Source organism: Diadema setosum, chromosome 3 (genome assembly GCF_964275005.1).
Source record: "Diadema setosum chromosome 3, eeDiaSeto1, whole genome shotgun sequence".
Lineage (NCBI taxonomy): Eukaryota > Metazoa > Echinodermata > Echinoidea > Diadematoida > Diadematidae > Diadema > Diadema setosum.
Window position 1 is genome coordinate 19,700,232 of NC_092687.1, and position 21,454 is coordinate 19,721,685.

General features: G+C 40.1%; 1 protein-coding gene across 1 annotated transcript; it reads right to left on the reverse strand.

The window, feature by feature from the left end:
- Positions 1 to 4,706: 4,706 nt before the first annotated feature.
- Positions 4,707 to 19,602, reverse strand: LOC140226245 (uncharacterized). Its single transcript, XM_072306729.1, has 7 exons — positions 18,296 to 19,602; positions 17,304 to 17,766; positions 15,962 to 16,070; positions 11,835 to 11,974; positions 9,865 to 9,969; positions 7,337 to 7,405; positions 4,707 to 5,869 (listed from the first exon to the last, which is right to left on the reverse strand). The coding sequence occupies exons 1-7, from the start codon at positions 19,600 to 19,602 to the stop codon at positions 5,798 to 5,800; spliced, it is 2,265 nt and encodes a 754-aa protein (XP_072162830.1). The 3' UTR covers positions 4,707 to 5,797.
- Between the last annotated feature and the right edge of the window lie 1,852 nt (positions 19,603 to 21,454).

Consider the following 21,454-nt stretch of genomic DNA (forward strand, 5'->3'; position numbering starts at 1 on the left):
AAAGCAAGAACAGTGGGGTATGGTGTGATGTTGAAACAGAAAATGAAAGGATTGTATTCAAGAGGCGTATGCAGTTGGGAGCCAAACAGAGCCAGATGTGGCGAACAAGTACTCCGGTACCTTGCTGGGTACATCCCTTTCGCATTACATAGGCATTACAGCAAACTCAAATCTAACCCTGCAAAGAGACTTGCAGCCTTCCTCGATGAATGGAAGGCGCAATAATCACAGGAACTTAAAGCGTCCCGCGCAACACTATTAAGCTCCTCCAGTAAATCCCAAGGGAAGAACTTCTTTTCGATACCTGACAATGGATAGCTGTGCTAAAATCCATGAAATTCAACATAAATATGTATAAATACAACAGATGCAATGTTGTGTGCAGCGATCACTTCGAGGCAGCATGTTTCAAGACAGACCTTCAGGCAGAGCTCCTAGACAAGGAGCTGCGCTGCGCTAAAATCCATGAAATTCAACATAATTACCTATAAATACAACAGATGCAACATTGTGTGCAGCCATCACTTCGAGGCAGCATGTTTCAAGACGGACCTTCAGGCGGAGCTCCTCGACAAGGAGCCACGCTGAATACTGCGCGAGGATGCAGTTCCCACAATATTCGTGCATAGTCAGCCACCTGGTAAAAAGCAGCAATCAAGCGTACCGAGGCGACATTAAGCACCGTCCAAGCAAGTAAGCTAAATTGTTTTATTTTTTTACATTTTTGTGACATAAAATGACACTTGGTTGTTTGGGCCTGTGTGGGATGGAGTGGCTGAAAAATGTCTCGTGATCGTGAGTGTGCATGTGTATGGTGTAGTATTCACCTGCCTCTGTAGTGCGCAGATTAATCGTCTGCTACAAAATCAGGTACTGTATACAGTATTGACAATGTACAGTTGTACTCGGTGAATAATGGGATGTGGATTGATATTGGGGGGTTTTTTTGGTCCTCCTCTGATTCCTTAGATCTGCACACTCAGAAAGACTACATGACATATCTTTGTTTAGATTAAAAAAATTGATATATAAACCATGACTCAACTCACATCATGACAAAAAAGCACTATTCTTCGTAACTAGTATCGATATTGCTCCAGCGAAATCTGTTTGGGCACGGGCGGGTGGTAGCCCCCAGCGCAGCGCCTGCCCTTCAGGCTGCCTGTGTGTGTCGTATACTAATATGACATGCGGCAAGCGTGGTGGAGTCGCAGCGCAGTAGCACTTTATTTCGGTACTGGTCCCTACATTTTTCATCGAGTTTAGGCAAGTCTTACTCTGTATAATTCAATACTGCTGGTCCTAACATCAATGAGGTGATTTTTTTGTGATATAATCAGAAACAACTTTCATTATAAAGTAAGAAAAATTTTATTAGATAAGAAAGAGATCCATCTTGTCTACCCAATAAAGTTTCACAGAATTGTGTATCACAACATCAATCTCGTATCCGGCCATATCACTAATGTGTGGATAGCTGCTTGTCGTAACCAATCCAAATCCAAATGATCTAGTGACTGCGGGAGGGGAAAAAAACGCTCCAGCCATCCCATCAAATCTCGATCAACATTGACTTCAGAAAACCCTCTGCCCTTAGAGCATGGAATCCTTGCTTCAAAAGCCCACCAGCTACACTATAAGAAGGGATTGTGGGGTATCAACCATGACCATCCTGAAGAGAACTGAATTAGGCTGAATAAGCCATGGCCTACGGTGCGGAATAATAATGAAACACCTGATGATGGGGTACAGGGTCGGTCATTAGACACAAGGGGTCCTAAACCTCCCCTGATGGCATAACACTGTGCGAAGTTAGGTTCCACGGTCCGTGTAGTGATAAGACAACAGATATGGAAGGGCAAGTTTTTGGATCTTGGTGTTCTGCTCAAGAACACCCCTATTCAAAATGATGTTGACATGATCTGACTCTTCACCTCCAGCTTCTGCCACAGCGTAAAGTCCCATGAATCACCTCGACAGAGCAGTGGGCTTGCGCTTTTCTGGTCTTTGCTTCTGTTTGTACTCAGAAAGACATATCTCTAGGTAACCAAGGTTTTAAGGACCTGCTTCACCAGCTGGAGAGAAGCCTGATGTTCCTAAGGGGCAATGTGCCAGTACAAGATGGAATGCCTGTTCATCCCCCTTGGCACAGGAAGAGGAATAATGCTAAAACAATTAAATATCGTAATTTCGTATGTCATACATGAGCTCACGCTACTACACGTGTCACTCCATTCATAAGTCGCCGCCATCTTTTTCACACACAAAATTTTCCGTGCCCGAAAATTTCGCCGATTTTCTTGCAATTTTAGTGCAACTTTCAAGTTTTCATCGAGTGGGATCGACGCTATTGTCAAAGTGACCTCAAAGGGAGGTTTTTCTGGTTTTGACGATCATTTTCTCCAGCTGAACCGCCAACAAGTTTAATGACTTCGACCAACATTCCCAACATGGGCAGCGCAGCCGCACTACCGCTGATTCCAGTCCCGTCCCCGGCAGCCACTGGCAGGAGTCAAAGCCACAGGAACCAGCACTTACAGCAGGAGTGCAAGCAGAAAACTGTTTGATCTCCGTCAGCCAAAACGCCTGCTAAAGCCGGCAAGGTTAAAGTGTGTCAGAAAAGTTCCAAGACTGGTGTCACAAAAGATTTATTTCAAACCCCCATTTTTTTTCTTTTTATTTCTTTTGTTTTAAGAAAAATTAAAGGGGGCGCGCCCAGTGAGCCTGGATACGCCACTGGAACACAAATTCATCCAAACATCATCTACATGTAATAGTTACTAAAGTTTTGTTTTGATATGAAATTATGTAGATTGAACTCTGCGTGGTATAATTTTGGCTTTAGTACGTGGCAACGGCAAGTTCCTAATTTTTCTTAAAATTTCAAAGGAGATTCTTTCCTTTTTTTTTAAATCAAAAACATGAAGAAAGAAAAAAAAAATCACTCTGTCAACTACTTTCAGCAAGCATTCTATCCCCTTCCCCCTAATCCTGAAATGTATAAGATCAAACATTAATCCAGTTGGTAAGTATTATATGTTATGATACACAAATATTCAGCGTCACACGTTATTCTCTATTTTAATTTTTCATCTACGTGTATTATACCTTTTGTAGGTTTTGGGACCTTGTAATTGAATGATACACAATATTGTATTCTTCTGTTGGTCTTTTTTTTTTCATGATGGTCATGTTTCATAATTTATACAGCGTACGATGTAGGTTTCCTCTGAAGGAACCTGGGTTCTGAAGAAGAACGTAAGGAGAAGATTCCGGGAAAGGAGATACTTGTATAAAGTTAACCTGCAAGATGACGGGACCATTCATCATCAAGGAGTATTTCAGGTCAGGTGTCTACATGCTACATATGTTATCGCACTCTTGAAACAGAAGGTGAATGGTTCTCACCTCATCCCCTTCAACAGAGGCACGAAACTGACCCTTTTAGGACACTTTGTTCACACTGTTTGCAGTGTTTCTATAATATTTTGTGCATACTTTATGTTAATTGTAAAATCATTTTTCGTTACATTTAACTTGCCAGCTCAAAATAAAACCCATGTTGGTATCATACATGCTTGTATTTAAGAGTTTTCATTAACCCTATTCTAACTGGGGGGGGGGGGGTCAAATTGACCCCCCCCTCAACGTTTCGCGCCGCGATTCCGCAACGCGCAAAGATTTTGCCGCGTCGTTTCATGACTTTTTTCATTGAAGTCTCCCGCATATTTTGAGACCAAATTTGCGACGTCCGGGTACACCGTTCTGAAGTTATGCAATGTTTTGCATATGCATGTCAACCCGAAAACCGCTCAAATTCATGATTTTGTGTGCAAATCCAATGCAAACTGTGTTTTTTTGTTTAATTGATATAAATTAGATTATTTCAACTTTTAACCATTGAAATAAATCAATTCTAATGTAGATAAGCTTGAAAAAGTGCCTCCAACAAATTTTGGCAAAAAAACAATAGAAAACAAAAGATCGAAAAAACAATAAAATACATAAGAAATTAACAAAACAATAAAAAACAAAAGAAAATGATTTTGATTGCACTATTTTTTTACAAGAAAATTGTTTGATGTGTCTTGAGGAACTCTGACACAAAAATTTAATAATCCTTCAGTCTTTTTGATGGAGTTATAGGTGAAAATATGATTTCATGCGTTAATTTGCATAATTAACTTATTAAAAAATATGAAATCAACATTTTTCTATTGTATGACCATGTAATCTTGTAGTTGACATCCGGCTCTATGTTCAGGCAAAATTTTGCGGCGATCGCGCGATCGGCGGCCGAGATCTGAAGGGGGGGTCAAATTGACCCCCCCCCCCCCCCCCCCAGTAAAAACTTAGTCTCAAATAGCCCAGTTAGAATAGGGTTAAAGAAAAACATTGAATTGCCTATTGTGACATGTTACGTACATTTATCAAATCGCAAACAATTTAATGATGCAGGACATTAACTGGGAGCGTGACTGAGACCTAAAGGTTTTCTTGGATGACATGTCAGATGAAGAGGAAATATATGACTGGATCATCACATGAGACAGCCTTTTTTTTATGGGTCACAAATTAAAAGAAAGAATTGGGGAAAAAAAAAATATTCAAAATCACTACAAACAATCAAATACAATTACCTTACGGCACTTTTCTCAAACCTTTTTTTTATCACTCTAAATATCTTTGACATTTGCTAAATCTTTTACCCTGCAGAAAGAAAGGCATGTTCAATTTGCAACATATATTTTGTCTGTCAACACAATCGATGGGACTCTTCTTGTTCAGCCAAACAAAACAATAACAACCAAACAAATAATACAATTGTGGAAAAACTCTTCCTCAATACAATTAATGTATTTTGTTATTCTGTCATGTGCTGTAGCACAGAATGTCATTCAAATGTAATTATTTATGTAGTATTTGTAATTTATATTTCCAACTTTTTTTTTTCATTGCAAATATTACCCTAATTCTCTGTTTTGAAGTACTGTATACGCCATATATTTCGAGAGTCCAAATTTTCGCGAATCAGGACTTCGAGTGGTTAAATTCTCGATCATGGAGTCCTGTACTGAACTGAGAAATGTATATGTGTACGTAACATTCATATCGGCACTAGAGTCAATATTTTCGCATGTTTTTAATTTCGCAAATAGCAGCTGACTCGCAAAATTTGCGAAAATAAAAACCTCGCAAAATATTTGGCGTATACAGTAAACAATCATCCACCTTGTAGAAAGTGTGCAAGTCTGTTGCGTCTGCATGCACACGCACCAATAACTGATGTACATGTGACCTTTGCCATCTAACACTGAGAGCTAAACATCTTGTTGAAGGACGAAAGCACTGGATAGAATTCAAATTCAGGTCCTCCGACTGTAAGTCAATATAGTCTTATCCATTGTGCCAGTGCCCACACTAAGTATGCCCCCATAGAGTGAAGCATGTCCTCTTGTGTGGGTAGCCAAACAAAGAAGCAAACAATTTCTAAATCACTGTGTGCAAATGATATAAATATAATAGTCTGAGCAGAGCACAAATCCTCATACTTCAATGTATGTTCCACCCTGAGGATTACATTCCGCTTTAATTAAGCAGCATTACATTTGAGGTCACCAAGTTCTCAGTACGCCTTTGATACAAGGATCCATGTTTGTTTTCACAAATAGAAAGGATCGATCTAAAAATCTTCACCACCGCAAACAGGAGGGCCTTCCCTTCCAGCGCACTCTAGCAGCTTCAGGCAGGCGAGGCATGTACGAAAGGCTCCGGCCTCACCTGCCGGCATCGTCGATCAAGATATGGACTGCCACAAGGTCCTAAATGATTGGTCGGTTTCCTGGGCCACCATGACTTCGGATGGTAGCTGCAAAGGAAAAAAATGCAAAGTGTTTTACTCAGTTTTGTTGTGATAAGCTGGTTAGAAAGTTGCAATTGATAATGAGTACAATTTCCTACAAATAGCACTATGACCTTAGTCGCAAAAATGAAATTGAGAACAGACGAATAAAACTGATTCAGTGTTTTTCATGGAAAATGTACGCAGGACAGAACAAAGGCAACCTACATCAAAGGAATAATGTTATTTTTACTATGCACAGACTTTGACACAAGTAGTATCAAACCTTAACGAAGTGTGCACAGAGAATTAGAATGTGCCCTGCTAGATTCCAAAATCTTTATCAACTTCATACAGCTTCAAGCAGGCAATGAGTAACCCTCTTGGCTTGCCATAGACAAAAAGCGGAAAACCATGCGTGCAGAAATTACTGGATGCATGCTTTTTTATCCAATAGTGCACGGACCTTTGCTACAAGTGCGCAATAACATGTTTACAGTCACTGTGGCTGTCCCCTTGAGGCAGCACGCGACTCATAAAAATTGACACACAGCTCTCGACCAATGAGATCAAAGAATTTTCACAACCCGTACCAATTCTACAGATGTCAATATTATAGAATGGGTAGCAAAAATCCTGCTATCTCATTGGTCGGGAACTGTGTGTTGATTTTCTACTGACCACACGCTGCCTCACAGTGGTAAACAGGAAACGCATCAAGCACTTGCAGCAAGAGTATGCGCACTGTAACAAAGGTTCACGCACTAAACGAGCATTCGCGCACTCAGTATGAGATGCCTATTGGCTGAAAAATCATGCTGCATGGTTTTGAAGTACTGGATGCATGATTTTTTTGGCTTTCATCTATGGCAAGCCAAAAGGAAACGCATCCAGTAAATTTGCCATCAGGTAAAATGATCAAACTAGAAATGTCGTTATGGCGACTGGTATGCCTCCACCATAATGCATGATTCTCCTAATAGGTCTATAGTATATGTGGACAATGTGTGATTACATTACCTCATGACCCCAAACTTTCACCAGAGAATCTTAATTGAGTAATACATGTATACACTAAGTTTCAAGAAAATATCTTCAGGCATTGCATAGATATGGGGGAAGTAGTGAAATTTTAAGCATTTGACCTTGACCTATTGACCTTTGACCTTGAGCATGTGCACCCAAAAGTTGATAGGCACAACTTCACCCCCTCATACATATACCTGCCAAGTTTCATTACGATACCTCACACGGTTTTTTAATTACGCTGTCCACAAAATTCATTACGGACGGACGGATGGACAACCTGTAAACATAATGCCTCCAGCACCACTTCGTGGCGGAGGCATAAAAATGGATTTTTGGCAAGAAAATTGTCCCCATTCTATAACATACATAGATGACACACATGTTTTTTTCGTGCTTCAGACGGAATAGTGTGCATGCGGTAACTATGGAATTTTGGACCAACTTTCTAATGACTTCATAACTTACCGTGACAGCCCCTGCCTGATCAACAGAGAGTACTGTGCATTCTGTTGCCATGCCAACCACAGAATCCTGCTGGAATAATTGAAACAAACAAGAAACAAAAGGAGTGGAATCAGTTGCAACATGAAAGCTGTGAGAGTGATGCAGTACACTCTTTTGACATGAATACTGCAGCATTGCTACGTATGGCCAAACGATAGTGTTCATAGTAGATTCCTCCACCCTTACTTCTTATCATGGAGCTTTAGATTTTCGCAATACAGGGATGTTCAGAGTAAAAAAAACCTGTTCTGAGTATTCACAAAATCACTTGAACATCAAATGTGATCTATTCATAGCTCGTGTTATCTGAGTTTTCACTATACGTTCTGGGCTATTTTTGAGTCCGCTTATTTTACCATGCTGACAGCTACAATGTACTTTATGCACTGATCATATGGGAGCGCCATTTTATTTTTTATAGGTTGCATCCTTGTGTAATCTAAAGCTAGTTTTCAGCATGATGCAGGGAGAGAGAATGTCCAATGCAATCATTGTCTCAAGCGTCCACACTGCAAATCTATAGCTCCCTAAGGAGTTGCAATTTTGAGGATAACCTTTGCCAGTGAAAATGCCCAACAAAAACAAAACAAAACAAAACAAAACAAAACAGGTTTCAACACTTCTACTGGCAGGTAGTTTTGTGTACCAAATTCTTGCCTGCTGTCCCTAAAGAGAACAGAGAGAGAGAGACAGAGGGCCGGATGCATAAACGCTAGCAATTGCTTGTGCTAGCCTTTTACTCGAATCCGTATGCATAAAAACAAGCAATTGCTTGTGAGCAGAAGCTTTTGCTAACAAGCACAAGCAATTGCTTGCTGCCCGCAAGCAATTGCTTAGAGACCAAGCATTTGCTTAAAAACGTATGCATGAAACATACCTTTTGCTAGTTCTTGCTAGCAATTGCTTACGATTTTACAAGCTCTGTAAAATGAGCTTGAGCTTTTGCTTATCTGGGATGTTCCCTTTTAAGTACCATTTTCACATTCATGGAAGAAAGACCACACTTGTGAAGGAGTGGTATAAACCTACAAGAAATTACTCATAAGTAGAGTAGGAAATTTTTCATTTCAACAACAGGAATGTCCAGTGGTTAGCACGCAAAATGTGATGAAAAACAGGTAGGGTGTCTGACTTCGGTGGAGAGCAAGACGCCTCTCCACGTGCGATCTGGCAGATCCGGGCTACTGTAAAGCAGTGATGGGAATCAGCTAGTGATATGTGGCGTGTGTGTGTGTAGTTGTGTGTGTGCGTCTGTGTGTGCATGTATGAGTGTCATCTCATAGCTCTTCTGCTATGTCAGGAAATGTTTCTGCACACATACCCTTTCAAATACATGCTGCCACACTCACCTTTGTTCTTGTGTTCGCACAGGCGTGACGTCCCTTTTGTTGAAAACGCAAGCAATTGCTTGTGCGGGACAAGCAAAAGGTATAAGCACTAGCAAAAGGTTATACATATGGATTTGAGCAATTGCTTGAGCTAGACCTTTTGCTAGACGAGCTTGTGCTTTTGCTTGAAGCAACTGCTTACAAGCAATTGCTTGTTTTATGCATTCCGCCCAGAGAGAAGTAACGTCACTACACTGCAGTAATACAGTTTATCCAAAAAAAAATTACAATCAGATTTTTGCATCGATAACTTCCAATACGATTGAACTGTCTGGAAGTTATTTCAGGGTCTTAAAATATAATATCTTAGCTATATTTTGCAGACAACCCCATTCAATTTTGTAAAGTGGTTACAGAGAAATGTGGATCGTTGTAAAGCAGGTCATGGGTCTGATTCTTCCAACTTCCACTTGGATGCTCTTGGACCTGCATATTAATGTGTGAACACAATGGACAGAACTTGGAGGGAAGAGATTCCTGACATGCTCTTCAAATATCCTCATTTCTCTCTTGACCACTGAAGCAAATAGGATGGGGTTTTCTGTAAGATGTGGGTATTAAGTTATACAGCTGTAGTTTCATACACTAAAATTGTATTTGGATTGACTCACTATTTCTAAAGTTGTCGTTGCAGCGGGTCCCGTTGTAACTTTTTTTGGGGGCATACGGTATCTCATTATAAGGCGAACAGATATTTTTAGACATACCATTCTGTAACCCTCTTGTAACAAGGGGATTATGCACGTCAAGTTTTTGGAATTTCTTTGTTTTTGAACCCTGACATAGTTTAAAAAAACAAACAAACAAACAAAGGCCCCATGTCATAAAAAGTTGCTTTGATAGCAACTCTACTGTAGCTGGAATGGTAAACGTCATGATGGTAATATAAAGAAGAGTCCAGTTTCATGATTAGCTGTTGCTATTTTAACAAGACTTGCTTTGCTACAGTGTAACATCTATTACATGAATGAAAAGGGCACTGTTATAACAAGGCAGTTTTCATGATTTTTAGGTCCTCGATGCGACAAGGTTCCCGTGTAATGATTGGAAAAACAGTATTGCACTCTGCAAATGAGGGCGCTGTTGCTTTATTTATATTACCTGCTGTGTGACAGCCAGCTGACTGGAATAGCCAGTGTCTTGGTTGACATTAGTGTTGGAGAGCTGGGTCATGGGAATATCAGAGATGTCAACATAGGATGCAACCTGCCAACGTGATGGAGGAGAAAAACAAGACAGAATAAAAATCACATTTTGAAAATGCCACATTGTCAAAAATCATTCCCTACCTCCTCAGCTATTTCCACCAGCTACCATCACTGATAGCATGATGAGTGTCAACACCATTTAATACATGTATTTCAGTATCTGCTTTTCAGAATTCTGTCTATGTGTGTTGCACAATATCTACCTGTTTGCCACTGTTGTAAATTCGCTGGATAACTGCACAAGGAATACAACTCTGCTCATGTACTCGTGAAAGGGAGATATGCACAGGTCAATGCTAACTTTCAGAAGTTTGCTTCCCAACCCCTCCGTATAAAGTAGGAGCCACGACACAGATATTTATATTATATTGGATGGCTATGAATGGGATACCAGGGACTATTGCACGAGTTAGGGCCAATATTGCACGAATCGAAGATGAGTGCAATATTGGCCCTAACGAGTGCAATATTCCCTGGTATTCCATGAATCAAGGCCATCCAATATAATTATTATCATCTATACAATCAAGTAGAGCATGCATAAACTGCACAAAATTACCCGGCTTCTAGTAGTTCTACTCGTCTTTGAAGTTGACTCGGCAGTCACATCCCAGCGCTGAAAAGGGGAAGCCCCTAAAACAGCGTACATGAAACAAACAACTAGCAAGATGCTTGCGCGCTTGTGAATTGTAACAAAAATGACACGCACTAGTAGCAAGCGTTTGCGCATTCAGCAAGCGCTCGCGCAATAGACGAGACAGAATTGAATATGGCATGATCTTGAACGGCAAGTAACAACGGTAGCCTATGGGGAATTAATATGTTGGCCTATGCGTTTCGTTCAATATGCTCTGATATTGAACGGTAAAAATTGAGCGGACTACAATACACATTTTTAATGCGCCGCTAAAACGTCCTGTATAGATGATAATGTCAGATACTGTATCAATCATGAACCCTTTCAATAGAGTCCTTTAAATTGTAATGGAACTAACATTCAATTTGTTTTATAGCTGCATAACAAGGATACGACACATACCTTGAACAAGGGGCTACATAAGTGTTGCCCGATTGTCCGGGGCAAGTGAATATCAAAGTTGGGCAAATGTTTTGGAACAATGAGAAATAACTCTTGCCCAAATTTGGCAATCAAAAAGCTTTGAAGGCACCTTCTTTTCAATTCCCTTCCACCCTCTTCAAACAAACAAAGTCAACCACACAGAAGCCCAAAGCTTTGAAGGCACCTTCTTTTCAATTCCCTTCCACCCTCTTCAAACAAACAAAGTCAACCACACAGAAGCCAAAAGATAATGACTGTTTAGTGAAGTAAAGCACTTAAATTTCATTTCAGGAACTTTCCAACACTTTTGTGAAGAAGCCCCAATGCAATGTACATGTATGTAACACCAAAACTCGATTGAACCAACTTTGTTCTCGAATGTGTTTATTAAAAACGTGCAAAACAACATGTGCTGTTTATTCAAATGATTGTGTTTAGTGAAGCATTTTTATACATGATACAAGTGATTTTCTGTATCATTTTCTTATAGTTTGGGACTTTCTTTTTGGGCAAGTGAAATTAATTTATGTTCAGGTAAGTGTTCTGCAACAATTCTGCAAAATATGCTTGCCCAACCAGGCTAGTGAAAAAAAAAAACAAAAACATATATATATATATATATATATACAGTTTGTATATAATCTTGTAGCACACATCTTGACGTGTGGAAAAATTGTAGTATTACACACTATTAAGACCCTAGTCAATGCACTCATCAAAACAATCACACTGTATGTACTCTGAAAGCTCAATATGGGAAAAGCATGTTTACTCTTGAATAGAATAAAAAATCAAAATAATACCTCAACTTTCTGCAGATGAACGTCATCCTTTTCATCACTGGGAAGAGATTTGGATCGCAGATGAGTCCGTTGATGAACCGTGAGGGCACCCATCCGCTTGGCAGAGTAGGGGCAAAGGTCACAGGTGTACGGCCGTTCACCTAAAAAAGGAGAATCAAGCAAGCGACGTAACACACTTTGTCAGGATTTATCTCGGTAGCCGTAGCCACAATGTGTTTGTGTGACACAACTTTTTGGGAAATGATCAGGAAATTTATATCTTTTATAGACCCGATTGCATAGAGATGAATGAGTGGTCCATTTTAAATTCTCTCTGCCTAGCAGGGGACATTTGAAAACCATGAATAGCATCAGTCAACAAACATGTGAATCAAAGCATACACTCATCGGCAACCATCAACTAGTCTTCAACTGACTATTAAGTCAAATGAAAGTAAAGGGCAATTCCCAGTAACTCGCGTTACAAATAATGGGTACATTTATGGGATAATGTGCCAATATCTTTGTAATTGGTAGGATCTACAAGTTACTTTTTTCATCATGGGTTAAGTAGACATACCAACTAAATGAATCCAAAAAGACAAATAAAGGACAAACATGTTGGGATTCTCGAATCATTTAATTTTGGTAACTCGCGTTACACAAAAAGGACATGGTCAATTCTATAGAGACCTCTTTTTGGAAAGTATCCTCATACTAGACAATCTTGACAAAAGTTTTCCTACCTTGAATTGATAGTGGGTTAGGACTCATAAATTAACACTATCAAAGTTGAGTAACAATGACCTGGTAAAATGTAGGGAGCCTTTATGTCGGTAACTCGCGTTACGGTAACTCACGTTACATTATGTCCACTAATACAGGGTGACACAACTTGATGACATACAAGTGTTCTGATGGCACTGAATCTTGTGTTGAATATCTTGAGAGATGCTTAGTTTTGTGTATAGTAAAATGAATAAATTAATTGGCTATGTCAAACAAACATTTTACTAATAAACCCAATTGATAGAGAAGAATGCATTTAAGACTTATAAGAGCTTCACTCCTCATAGAGACCTTGAATATGTTTGAATATATACCCAGATGATTTAGGTGTACATCAAAGTACATTGTAATTTTTAGAGTGTAAAGATGAAAAATGTTGAAGGGCAATTCCGCAGTTAGTAACGTTACATTTGAACAAATTTAGATATTTGTTTTTACCACTAAATTACCATTTATTCATTTCAAGTCAAAATTATGTCAAAAACATGTTCATCCTTCCCACGTTTATGATACAGAAAAGAATGAACACAATCCAAGAAATATTAGAATTGCTATAGCAACTTAAAGGGCTGGTTAGTAACGTTACGAAAAAAGGACATGACAAAAAAATCAACGTCTTGTAACAAAAAGTGTGCAAAAATTCAAGTTAATTCAAACAAAGTGTTGCATTAATTTCAATTATTGCATCATGACAAATGTTCATGCAATTTTTTTTAGCAGTTCGACCGATAATTTTTTAGCTAGACCCCCAAAAGCATGGTTAGTAACGTTACGGTTAGTAACGTTACATTTGTCCGGAGTAATTCCGCAGGTCATTTCACCCTTTTGTAATTGACAAAATGTCACATGACTTCTGGAGTATTTAAATGTATTCATCTTTTACCCTTTAGCAAAACTTTGAGGAAAAAATTTCAAAGGAACCCACTGTAATTTGCATTTAAGTGAATTTCAGCGTCCCCAGTCCCACATGTACATTTTAAATGATGGTTTTAGATCTCACAAAATCAATGAATACGAAAAATAAAATCTACTGAATTTGAAAGACCCTAATGATTGGCGAACATCCATGGCATTAGTTGATACCTAGATTAAAGGGTAAGATAAAGAGGCACATTTCTTTTATCCATGTCATGTCCACCTAACTGCGGAATTGCCCTGAAAGTCTTTTTAAAACAAAACATAAAAGTATCAAGCCCTATCTACAAGTTTACAAAAAAAGCTTACAATCTTTCAAAAATTAAAATCCTATCTTTGTGAGGGGTGAAAACTAGTACATTTCTTTGCAACTGATTGACAAATAGACCAGTTCGTAATTCCACTTTGCACATGAGCAGAAAAAGGTCATTTGTACCAACAGGCATTTTGGTTTTTAAATTCACCGAGATAAGCATCTGTGATGCGATGATTACTCATGTGATCCTTATCTAAATGATGCTTGCCAGCACATCCACCTGACAGCAAGAATGGTATTTCGCTATATAAAAGGAGATAAGCTGTTACTGCATTCAATACAAAACAATGAAATGGATGCCTGCTAAATTATAAACTGATGGGAGTATTCTGATCCCCGGATCTAAATGTACGTTTATTCTTTATTTGAACATGAATTCCATAAATTGATATATCGGGCAAGCTTATGCATTACGCCACTTTGAAAATGAGTGAAGTGCCGAACCAACTGAGAAAAAAAAGAAAGGTTATTTGTACCAATGTGTACAGTTGTACGTGAGCTACAATGTAACTAGCTTATTACCCTACATTGACGTAAATAAGCACTGAATTGATCGGTGTTTTAGTAGTAGCCTTGAGAAAAAAGTCATGGGCGTACATACACTGTACTCGAGCAGAATTCGAACCCACAACCTCCTGATCTCCAGACAGGCGTCATCTCCACTAGACCACTGAACTTCTGTAAGACAGGGTTCTAATCCTTATATCATGCAGCAGGTACTGCGTATTTTATTATTCAAATTCATGAAATTCTTCCATTGAGATGTTTTCATTGCAACTGATTGACAAATTGCCCTACATCAACGTAAATAAGCACTGAATTGATCAGTGTTTTAGTAGCAGCCATGACAAAAAATCATGGGCATACATACAATGTACTCGAGCACGATTTGAACCCACAACCTCCTGATCTCCGAACAGGCGTCATCTTCACTAGACCACAGAATAAGGATTAGAACCAACACTTGCTGCTTTATAGCATTCTGTAATAAAAATTCTGTAATTACTGATGCAGGAAATTAGAAGATAAATTTTAGGTTGACCTCCATTTCACTGTTTTCACCACAATCTAGCTCAATTAAGTGTTAAAACTTTGCTTATGTTTGTGGAAACTTGTGTTTATAGTCAGTAACTCGCGTTACATGCTGGTAACTCGTGTTACACTTTTCATTGACATTTTTAATGTGATGACAGTGTTTATTCATGGAGCTACTAACAGCTGTTAGTAGCTCCATGGTTTCTTCAAGTCAACATCCTGTTTACAGTATCAGGGTGTGATGAATTCAGAAAATTATGATTCCCAACATATTACCTCCACTGCTTCCTTCAGAATGAAAAATATTTCTTGTTTCGGTAACTCGCATTACATGGCTCAAGGGGTGAACTCTCATGTGGTGATTAAAATTTTTGAAGGTGGCATAAAAATTTCCTCATGGGAGACTGCAGTAGAACCAATTGCTTCTTTAAAATAAATTGAATGAAGTGCTAGCAGAATTTTTCTATTAAAAAAATATATATATATTAAGTTAAGCATGCATTTCAGCAATTTGGATGACTGAAAAATTGTCATTAACATTTGTAGCTGTTTCTTGGGAAATATTTCACCGATTGATATAATTCTTTGAGTTTCTTTAGCTTCAATATTGGGGTAATACATAATGAGTAATTCTTTTGCAAGATGATAAACTTGAAATTTTAGTACTATGTCCACATTCCCATGGAATTGCCCAAAACAACTTCCATATGAGTAGGACTTTTCTTTTGTTTGTTGTCTTGTCCTGCTCTTTTGTCTGTCTTACACACATAAAAGCTGGGGGGGGGGGGGGAACAACAACTTCACAACTTCCAATACATGATTCTTTTTTATTCTTTTTTTTAAGAAATTGATTTTCTTACATAATTCTCACAACTTTTGCAGACAGAATTGTCTCTTGATGCATCTGAACATCACCATCACACATCTGAAATGAGCCAACACAATGTTATCCAGTGAATTTTTAAATGACTTCAGACCTCCTTCACACGTTTAACAAGGTGCAAAGTAGACCAAAAAAAAAAAAAAAAAAAGTTTCTTGGTAGACTGAGGAAACACAACCATTTCACTCTAAATACTTCCTACTTTCACTGACCTGTATGCTTCCTCATATGGATCGTAAGCCCCTTCTTGTCCACACAAGAAAATTGGCACTGGGAGCAGCGAAATGGCCTGATGGTAGAATGTCTTGCCATAACATGCCTCTGAAAAAAAAAAAAGAAAAAAAAATGAATTAAAAATAGATTTACAATACACTGTATGTAAAGCATGCATACACATATATTTTACATGTATATCAGAATTTACATATTTGAGGCAAACACTAAATCATTCATGAATGCAACCGACAGAATCACACAAAAAAAATGAATACTTCAAATCTCGAGAAAGATCCCATCCCCATGTCCTGTATTTCTTTTCAAGTTTTCATTTGCCTTTTTGTTTAAATCATAACAACCAAATGAATCAAACATGAATCAAAGCAATCAAACATCAAACTACAACCTAACACCATAACACAACCCTAACCCTAGACAGAAAGATCCGTCTGTCCGGAGGACTCTTTTTATATTTTGCCATTAACGCTGTCCTCCGTAGACAGACGGAAGGTTGCAGTACCCATTGCTGTGTGGATGTTCTTAACCACTGTCTCTATGGAAAATTGGGTGAGGTACCTCACCCTTCTCGATTGCATCTAATTCACGGCCCTAGGTCGGCAAATTTAAGCTTGTATAGTGAAATTAGCCTTTTAAGAATACATTACACTCACCAGATTAATGAGTAATCCAACATTTTAATAGAATTTTCAACGTAAAACACAGCCTGTCGCGTCGTCACGTTCAAACTGCAGAAACGTACACTATGAATCTATTAGTCAATCACATGCGAGGTAGTTTCTACGTGTTTGTTTTACTAAAACACGTACCTCACATGTGATTGGCTTACAGATTCAAAATGGCGACTTACAGCTTGCGAACGGCGATGTTGCGATATCGATAAAATTTCTGCGTTATAACCGAGTTTATGTATTTCGATTGCACAATGTGAGAAATTTATCCCAAATATTGCCGCATAATGTGTCATGTCATGTCAAACTTGTTTGAATGTAAAAAAGCTGTCTGAAATTTGGTTTATCGTAACGTTTGATCCGTGCGCGACTGCTCCACACAGGAGCCGCAATCATTGACTTCGGTCTGTATACGGAGGGGATCCATGAAGCCAGACGCAGTTTCCGCGGAACATTCCCCGACGGACAGATACAGACCGATCTTTCGGTCAACCCTAACCCTAACCCCAAGTCCTTAGAGAAAATAAGACCGGAGCAACTCTCGCAGTTGAGCAAATGTTGTATTACTTTGTACCCATTTCCTGAAGAGTTAACTTGAGAAAGAGGGCCTCAAAAATTTGAGGGGCTCTAGCTGGTACCAAGAACTCACCTTCAACGTGCTGCCATCGGCGGCAGCATAGTTACAGTGGCTGCACTTGTACGGTTTCTCCCCAGTGTGCTTACGCAGGTGCACTAGGAAGTTGTCCCGCTTCTTGGTGATGTAGCCACAGTGCTCGCAGATGATCGGGTCCACATTGTTCTTGTGCATGGGTGAGTTCTTGTGCTGCTGCAGCTTGGAGGCAGTGACGAAGCTCTTCTTGCACGGCTCGCACCAGTGCTCCAGCTTCGCCTTGTTGTGCTTCTTCACGTGGACTTCGAGCCTGATGGGGGAGCGCGTGGTGTAGCTGCAGACGTCGCACTTGAGGATGGAGGTGGCGCCGTGCTTGCGCAGGATGTGCAGCTTCATGCCACAGCGGGTCGCCAGCGCGTCGCCGCAGATCTCGCACAGATAGCTCCTCTGCTTCTTGTGCTTCTTCGTGATGTGCCGCTCGAGCTCGTTCTGAGTCTTGTACCTGGATGTTATGGCAAAATGGACACAGCAAAAATGAAACTAACTTTAATAGAGCATAGTGTATATGAACAGTGTACATTGTACATGTACATGTATGTAGTTGCCCTGGCGATAGAAATTCTGGAGCAGATTAGACCATCTAAAAATTGCTTAAGAATTATCTTGCAATCTTTGGTCAAGATGAAGTACAAGTACAGTATAAAAATCTCATGGTGTACATTCATTCAAAACTGTAACAATAAATTGAGCTGCATACTGTATTCAAAGCAGCATTTAAAAAAAAAAAATACCTTATGAGAGTACAAATCTTGCATTCAGCACAGAACTCCATGAAAGCTCTCAACCTGACCACTCACGAAATTGTTACTAGGAAGCCCATTCACACACACACACACACACACACACAAATAGACTTGATCGCATAGCCTCTGAGAAGTTGGATGTTCTTTTTGAACTGAAATCTGTTTGACTAAAAAGAGACGAGTTGTATTAAGATTTTTAATTTTGAATGAAATTAAGCTGATTTTCACCTGGAATGGCATTCTTTGCAGGCAAATATCTTGCTCCCAGCATATTCCTTGCGAAGGAAAGGGGACGTGATGCCAAGCGACTCGCCAGTGGGAATGATGGCATCGCTCTTTCGGCTCTTCCGGAAGTGAATGGTCGTTGGGGGCTTGTCGCTTCCGGTGTGCTGCACGACAGTGATTGTGGTAGCCTCCGGATTCGACTGCGAGGCCCTCTGCGCGATTGCCTGGAAATCCACGTTGCTGTAGAGCGACAGCTTGGGCTCTGCTTGCAGGGATGGCTGCTTGCTACAACCTCCCTCTGTGCCACTTTTCTCTAATCCTGTGTCTTCTTGCACACCACTACTCTCTGCTTTCGGTTCTTCTGCAATCTGCTTTACTGGCACTTTGCTTGTTGGAACTGGAGCAGCATGCTGTATACTTGCATCCTTTTCTGCCGCTGGACCTGGGGCAATATCATTGGGTGCATCACCTAGACTCCAATCAGAATCCTGATTACCATCCCCACTATCAGAGGATTCTGGGGCAGTTGGGGCTACTTTCTCGCTAAAAGCACCATCTCCTCTAGCTTTCTGATTGCCCTTGCTGAATTCTTCTGTTGCTGGCCCTTCCTTTCTCTCCCCAACATGTCTCGATTTGTCCTCCTGCATAAGTTTCGCTGCTTCTAGAAGGGTTCTGGTCACATCACGCTTGAGATTTTCGACAACGCGAGAATCTTCACCGCTTTCAAATTGCTTGAAGACTTGTTCTTGATTCTGGCTCGAGTCGGCATTCTCACCACACTCATTGCGAACAGACTCCTTGCTAGCTCCTTGAGATGCAGTGTCAATATGCAACCCGAGTTGATCTTTGTATGGTTCAATTTTATCTCCATCTCCTTCACTTTCTATCCCCATGTCAACACTGTCTTCAAGAAGCAATTTCAGCGCATTTGATACTGCTGTTCTTCTGTTCCGAAGGCGTCGTCCAACAACACTCACATCACCACTTTTAACATCAGAGGGTAAAGCTCTAACTTTGAGGTCAGAATAACTAGGTGGACATTTTGTTCTAACCGTATTCTGGATTTCCTTGAACACTCGCCCCATGGCCATGCTACCCTCGCTCGATTCAACATCGATAATACCAGCGGAATCGGCGATTGTGTTCCCGACGGACTCGGCGTGCGAGAGGCGTAGGTGATGCCTCATTTCATCGCTGCGAGCGGTGTGCATCTTGCAAATTTTGCAACGGTACACCATTGCTACTAATAGAGAGGTATCAAAGAATCTCTCGTAAACACGAGTAGAACTACCTTCTGGTTGATTTGACATCGTGAAATAATATAGGCAATATCTATCGTGCTATGATGCACAATAAAAAGTCAAAGGAAACAATTACAACGGTTTGATGAACTCACTTCACGAAAGTGGTAACAGTTCGAACCGTCGCGTGTGGAAGCATAGTCGCCACAACACCAGCTACGTTCACTCTTCACGCATCGGCGCGGCGAAGGCAGCCGCGAGCCGCGTGAGTGTGTGGTAGACCTGGAAATTCCACAAGACCTGATTCAAAGCACAAACGACGCGGCAGCTTCCACGCTACATCACCACACGCTCGCTCGCTGTTCGTGCAAGGATCCTGTCGAGACAGTTTTTATGTAGTGTCTACACGCTCTAAATCAATGCAGTCAACATTACACAGACCCAGCACTGTTGTCGGAGTAGTTCTGCGTTTGCTTTCTTCCCTCCATACAGTTATAAGTTCGCCTTCTCTTTCCCAGTGTTTTTAAGAACATGAACGATCATGCATACGTTCAACTCAGTGCAACCGTGACAATTCGAGCATGATTAGGTGAATTCCCGTATCGAAATTTGACTCACATAAGGGGTATGGTGGACTTCTCCACGGAGTTCACTCCCAGTTTACTGAAAATTTCCTATTGAGTGATGGCGCCCTTCAGCATGACTGCACTGCACTATGTACATGTATCAGCAGAGAGCCTAGGGAGGACTGGTGTGATGTGAGACGAAACTCGCCAACCCTCCCTGTTCTTCTAAAGACACTTGACCTTTCGATCCAGCGATTTAAGTAATGATGTAGGACAGTGGCGGATCCAGGGAGGACCGCACCGGGCGCAGCCTCCCCCCCTTTTTTTTTTTTGTTGTTGAAAGAAAAGAAATGAAAAGAAAATGAGGGAGGAGTGCGTGCGCTCCCTGTAATATCTGAACGCGCCCCCAGCCCTCTTTACGGAATCCTGGATCCGCCCCTGTAGGACAATGACGGTCCCTTTTTATCGATCAAACTCAGTCTCAATGTTCAGGCCTATACATTTTCCGTGCATGGACTTGTCAAGTTAATGAGTGTGTGACTGTGAGAAAGCACAGCCAGTGTTCGAAAAAGACCTACAACCTATGATACTGGCTCATAAATATGAAGAGCTTAACGTTTCCAAAAGGCGCTAAATCCATTCAAAAATGATGGATTTAGCGCCTTGTGGAGGCAAGCTCTTCAAAGATCACTGTTTTTTGTTGTTTTGTTTTTGTTTTTTTTACTAATCTACTGTTGAAACTTGATTCATTGTGCCTTCTCAGAGGTTGTGGAGATGACATCCAGTAGGCTCTGTAATTCAGGAATACTGTTAAAAAGAAAAAAAGAAAGAAAGAAAAAAAAAAAACACTGTTTGAATTGCCGGGAGGGGAAAAAAAGTATTTCCTCACATCAAGCTTTTGTCAGCTTTTTTGCTGTGGCCTATGAACTCCCCGTGAGCCGAGTGAAGAAGATCTTAAGGTATCAACATTCCATTCCCCCTAGGCCTGCGCCTGTGAGCAAGATCCAGTAATTTGAGTTGTACAGGGCGTTTACGATATGAAAATTTCTTATAGAAATAAATTCACTCCAAAATTGTATCAACTTCATGACAAAGACAAAAAGAAAATCACTGCAGAACGTTTCAAAAATGAACAAAATGGGATAAGAAATAAAGAAGTTATGGCATTCTGAAAGTTTCGGAAACACTTCTTGACCATGCACTCGTTATGAATTAGGACCTACTCAAATCAACAAGGTGATGATGTTATGCTTTAACAATGTTTCTCATTCATTTCGTATACAGAAATGTAAATCTGATATTTTTTTCCGGAGTGTATAGATATAAACTTTCCTTAAAACAACACAAAAATCATC

What these genes read in the sequence shown, in the direction of transcription:
- LOC140226245 (XM_072306729.1), bottom strand. Translation starts at nt 19,602, where the DNA reads ATGTCAAATCAACCAGAAGGTAGTTCTACTCGTGTTTACGAGAGATTC. An exon ending in CCGATGGCAGCACGTTGAAG is followed by an intron (nt 16,071 to 17,303) that starts GTGAGTTCTTGG and finishes TTTTTTTTTCAG; the next exon opens with AGGCATGTTATGGCAAGACA. An exon ending in ATCAGGCAGGGGCTGTCACG is followed by an intron (nt 5,870 to 7,336) that starts GTAAGTTATGAA and finishes TTTCCTTTGCAG; the next exon opens with CTACCATCCGAAGTCATGGT.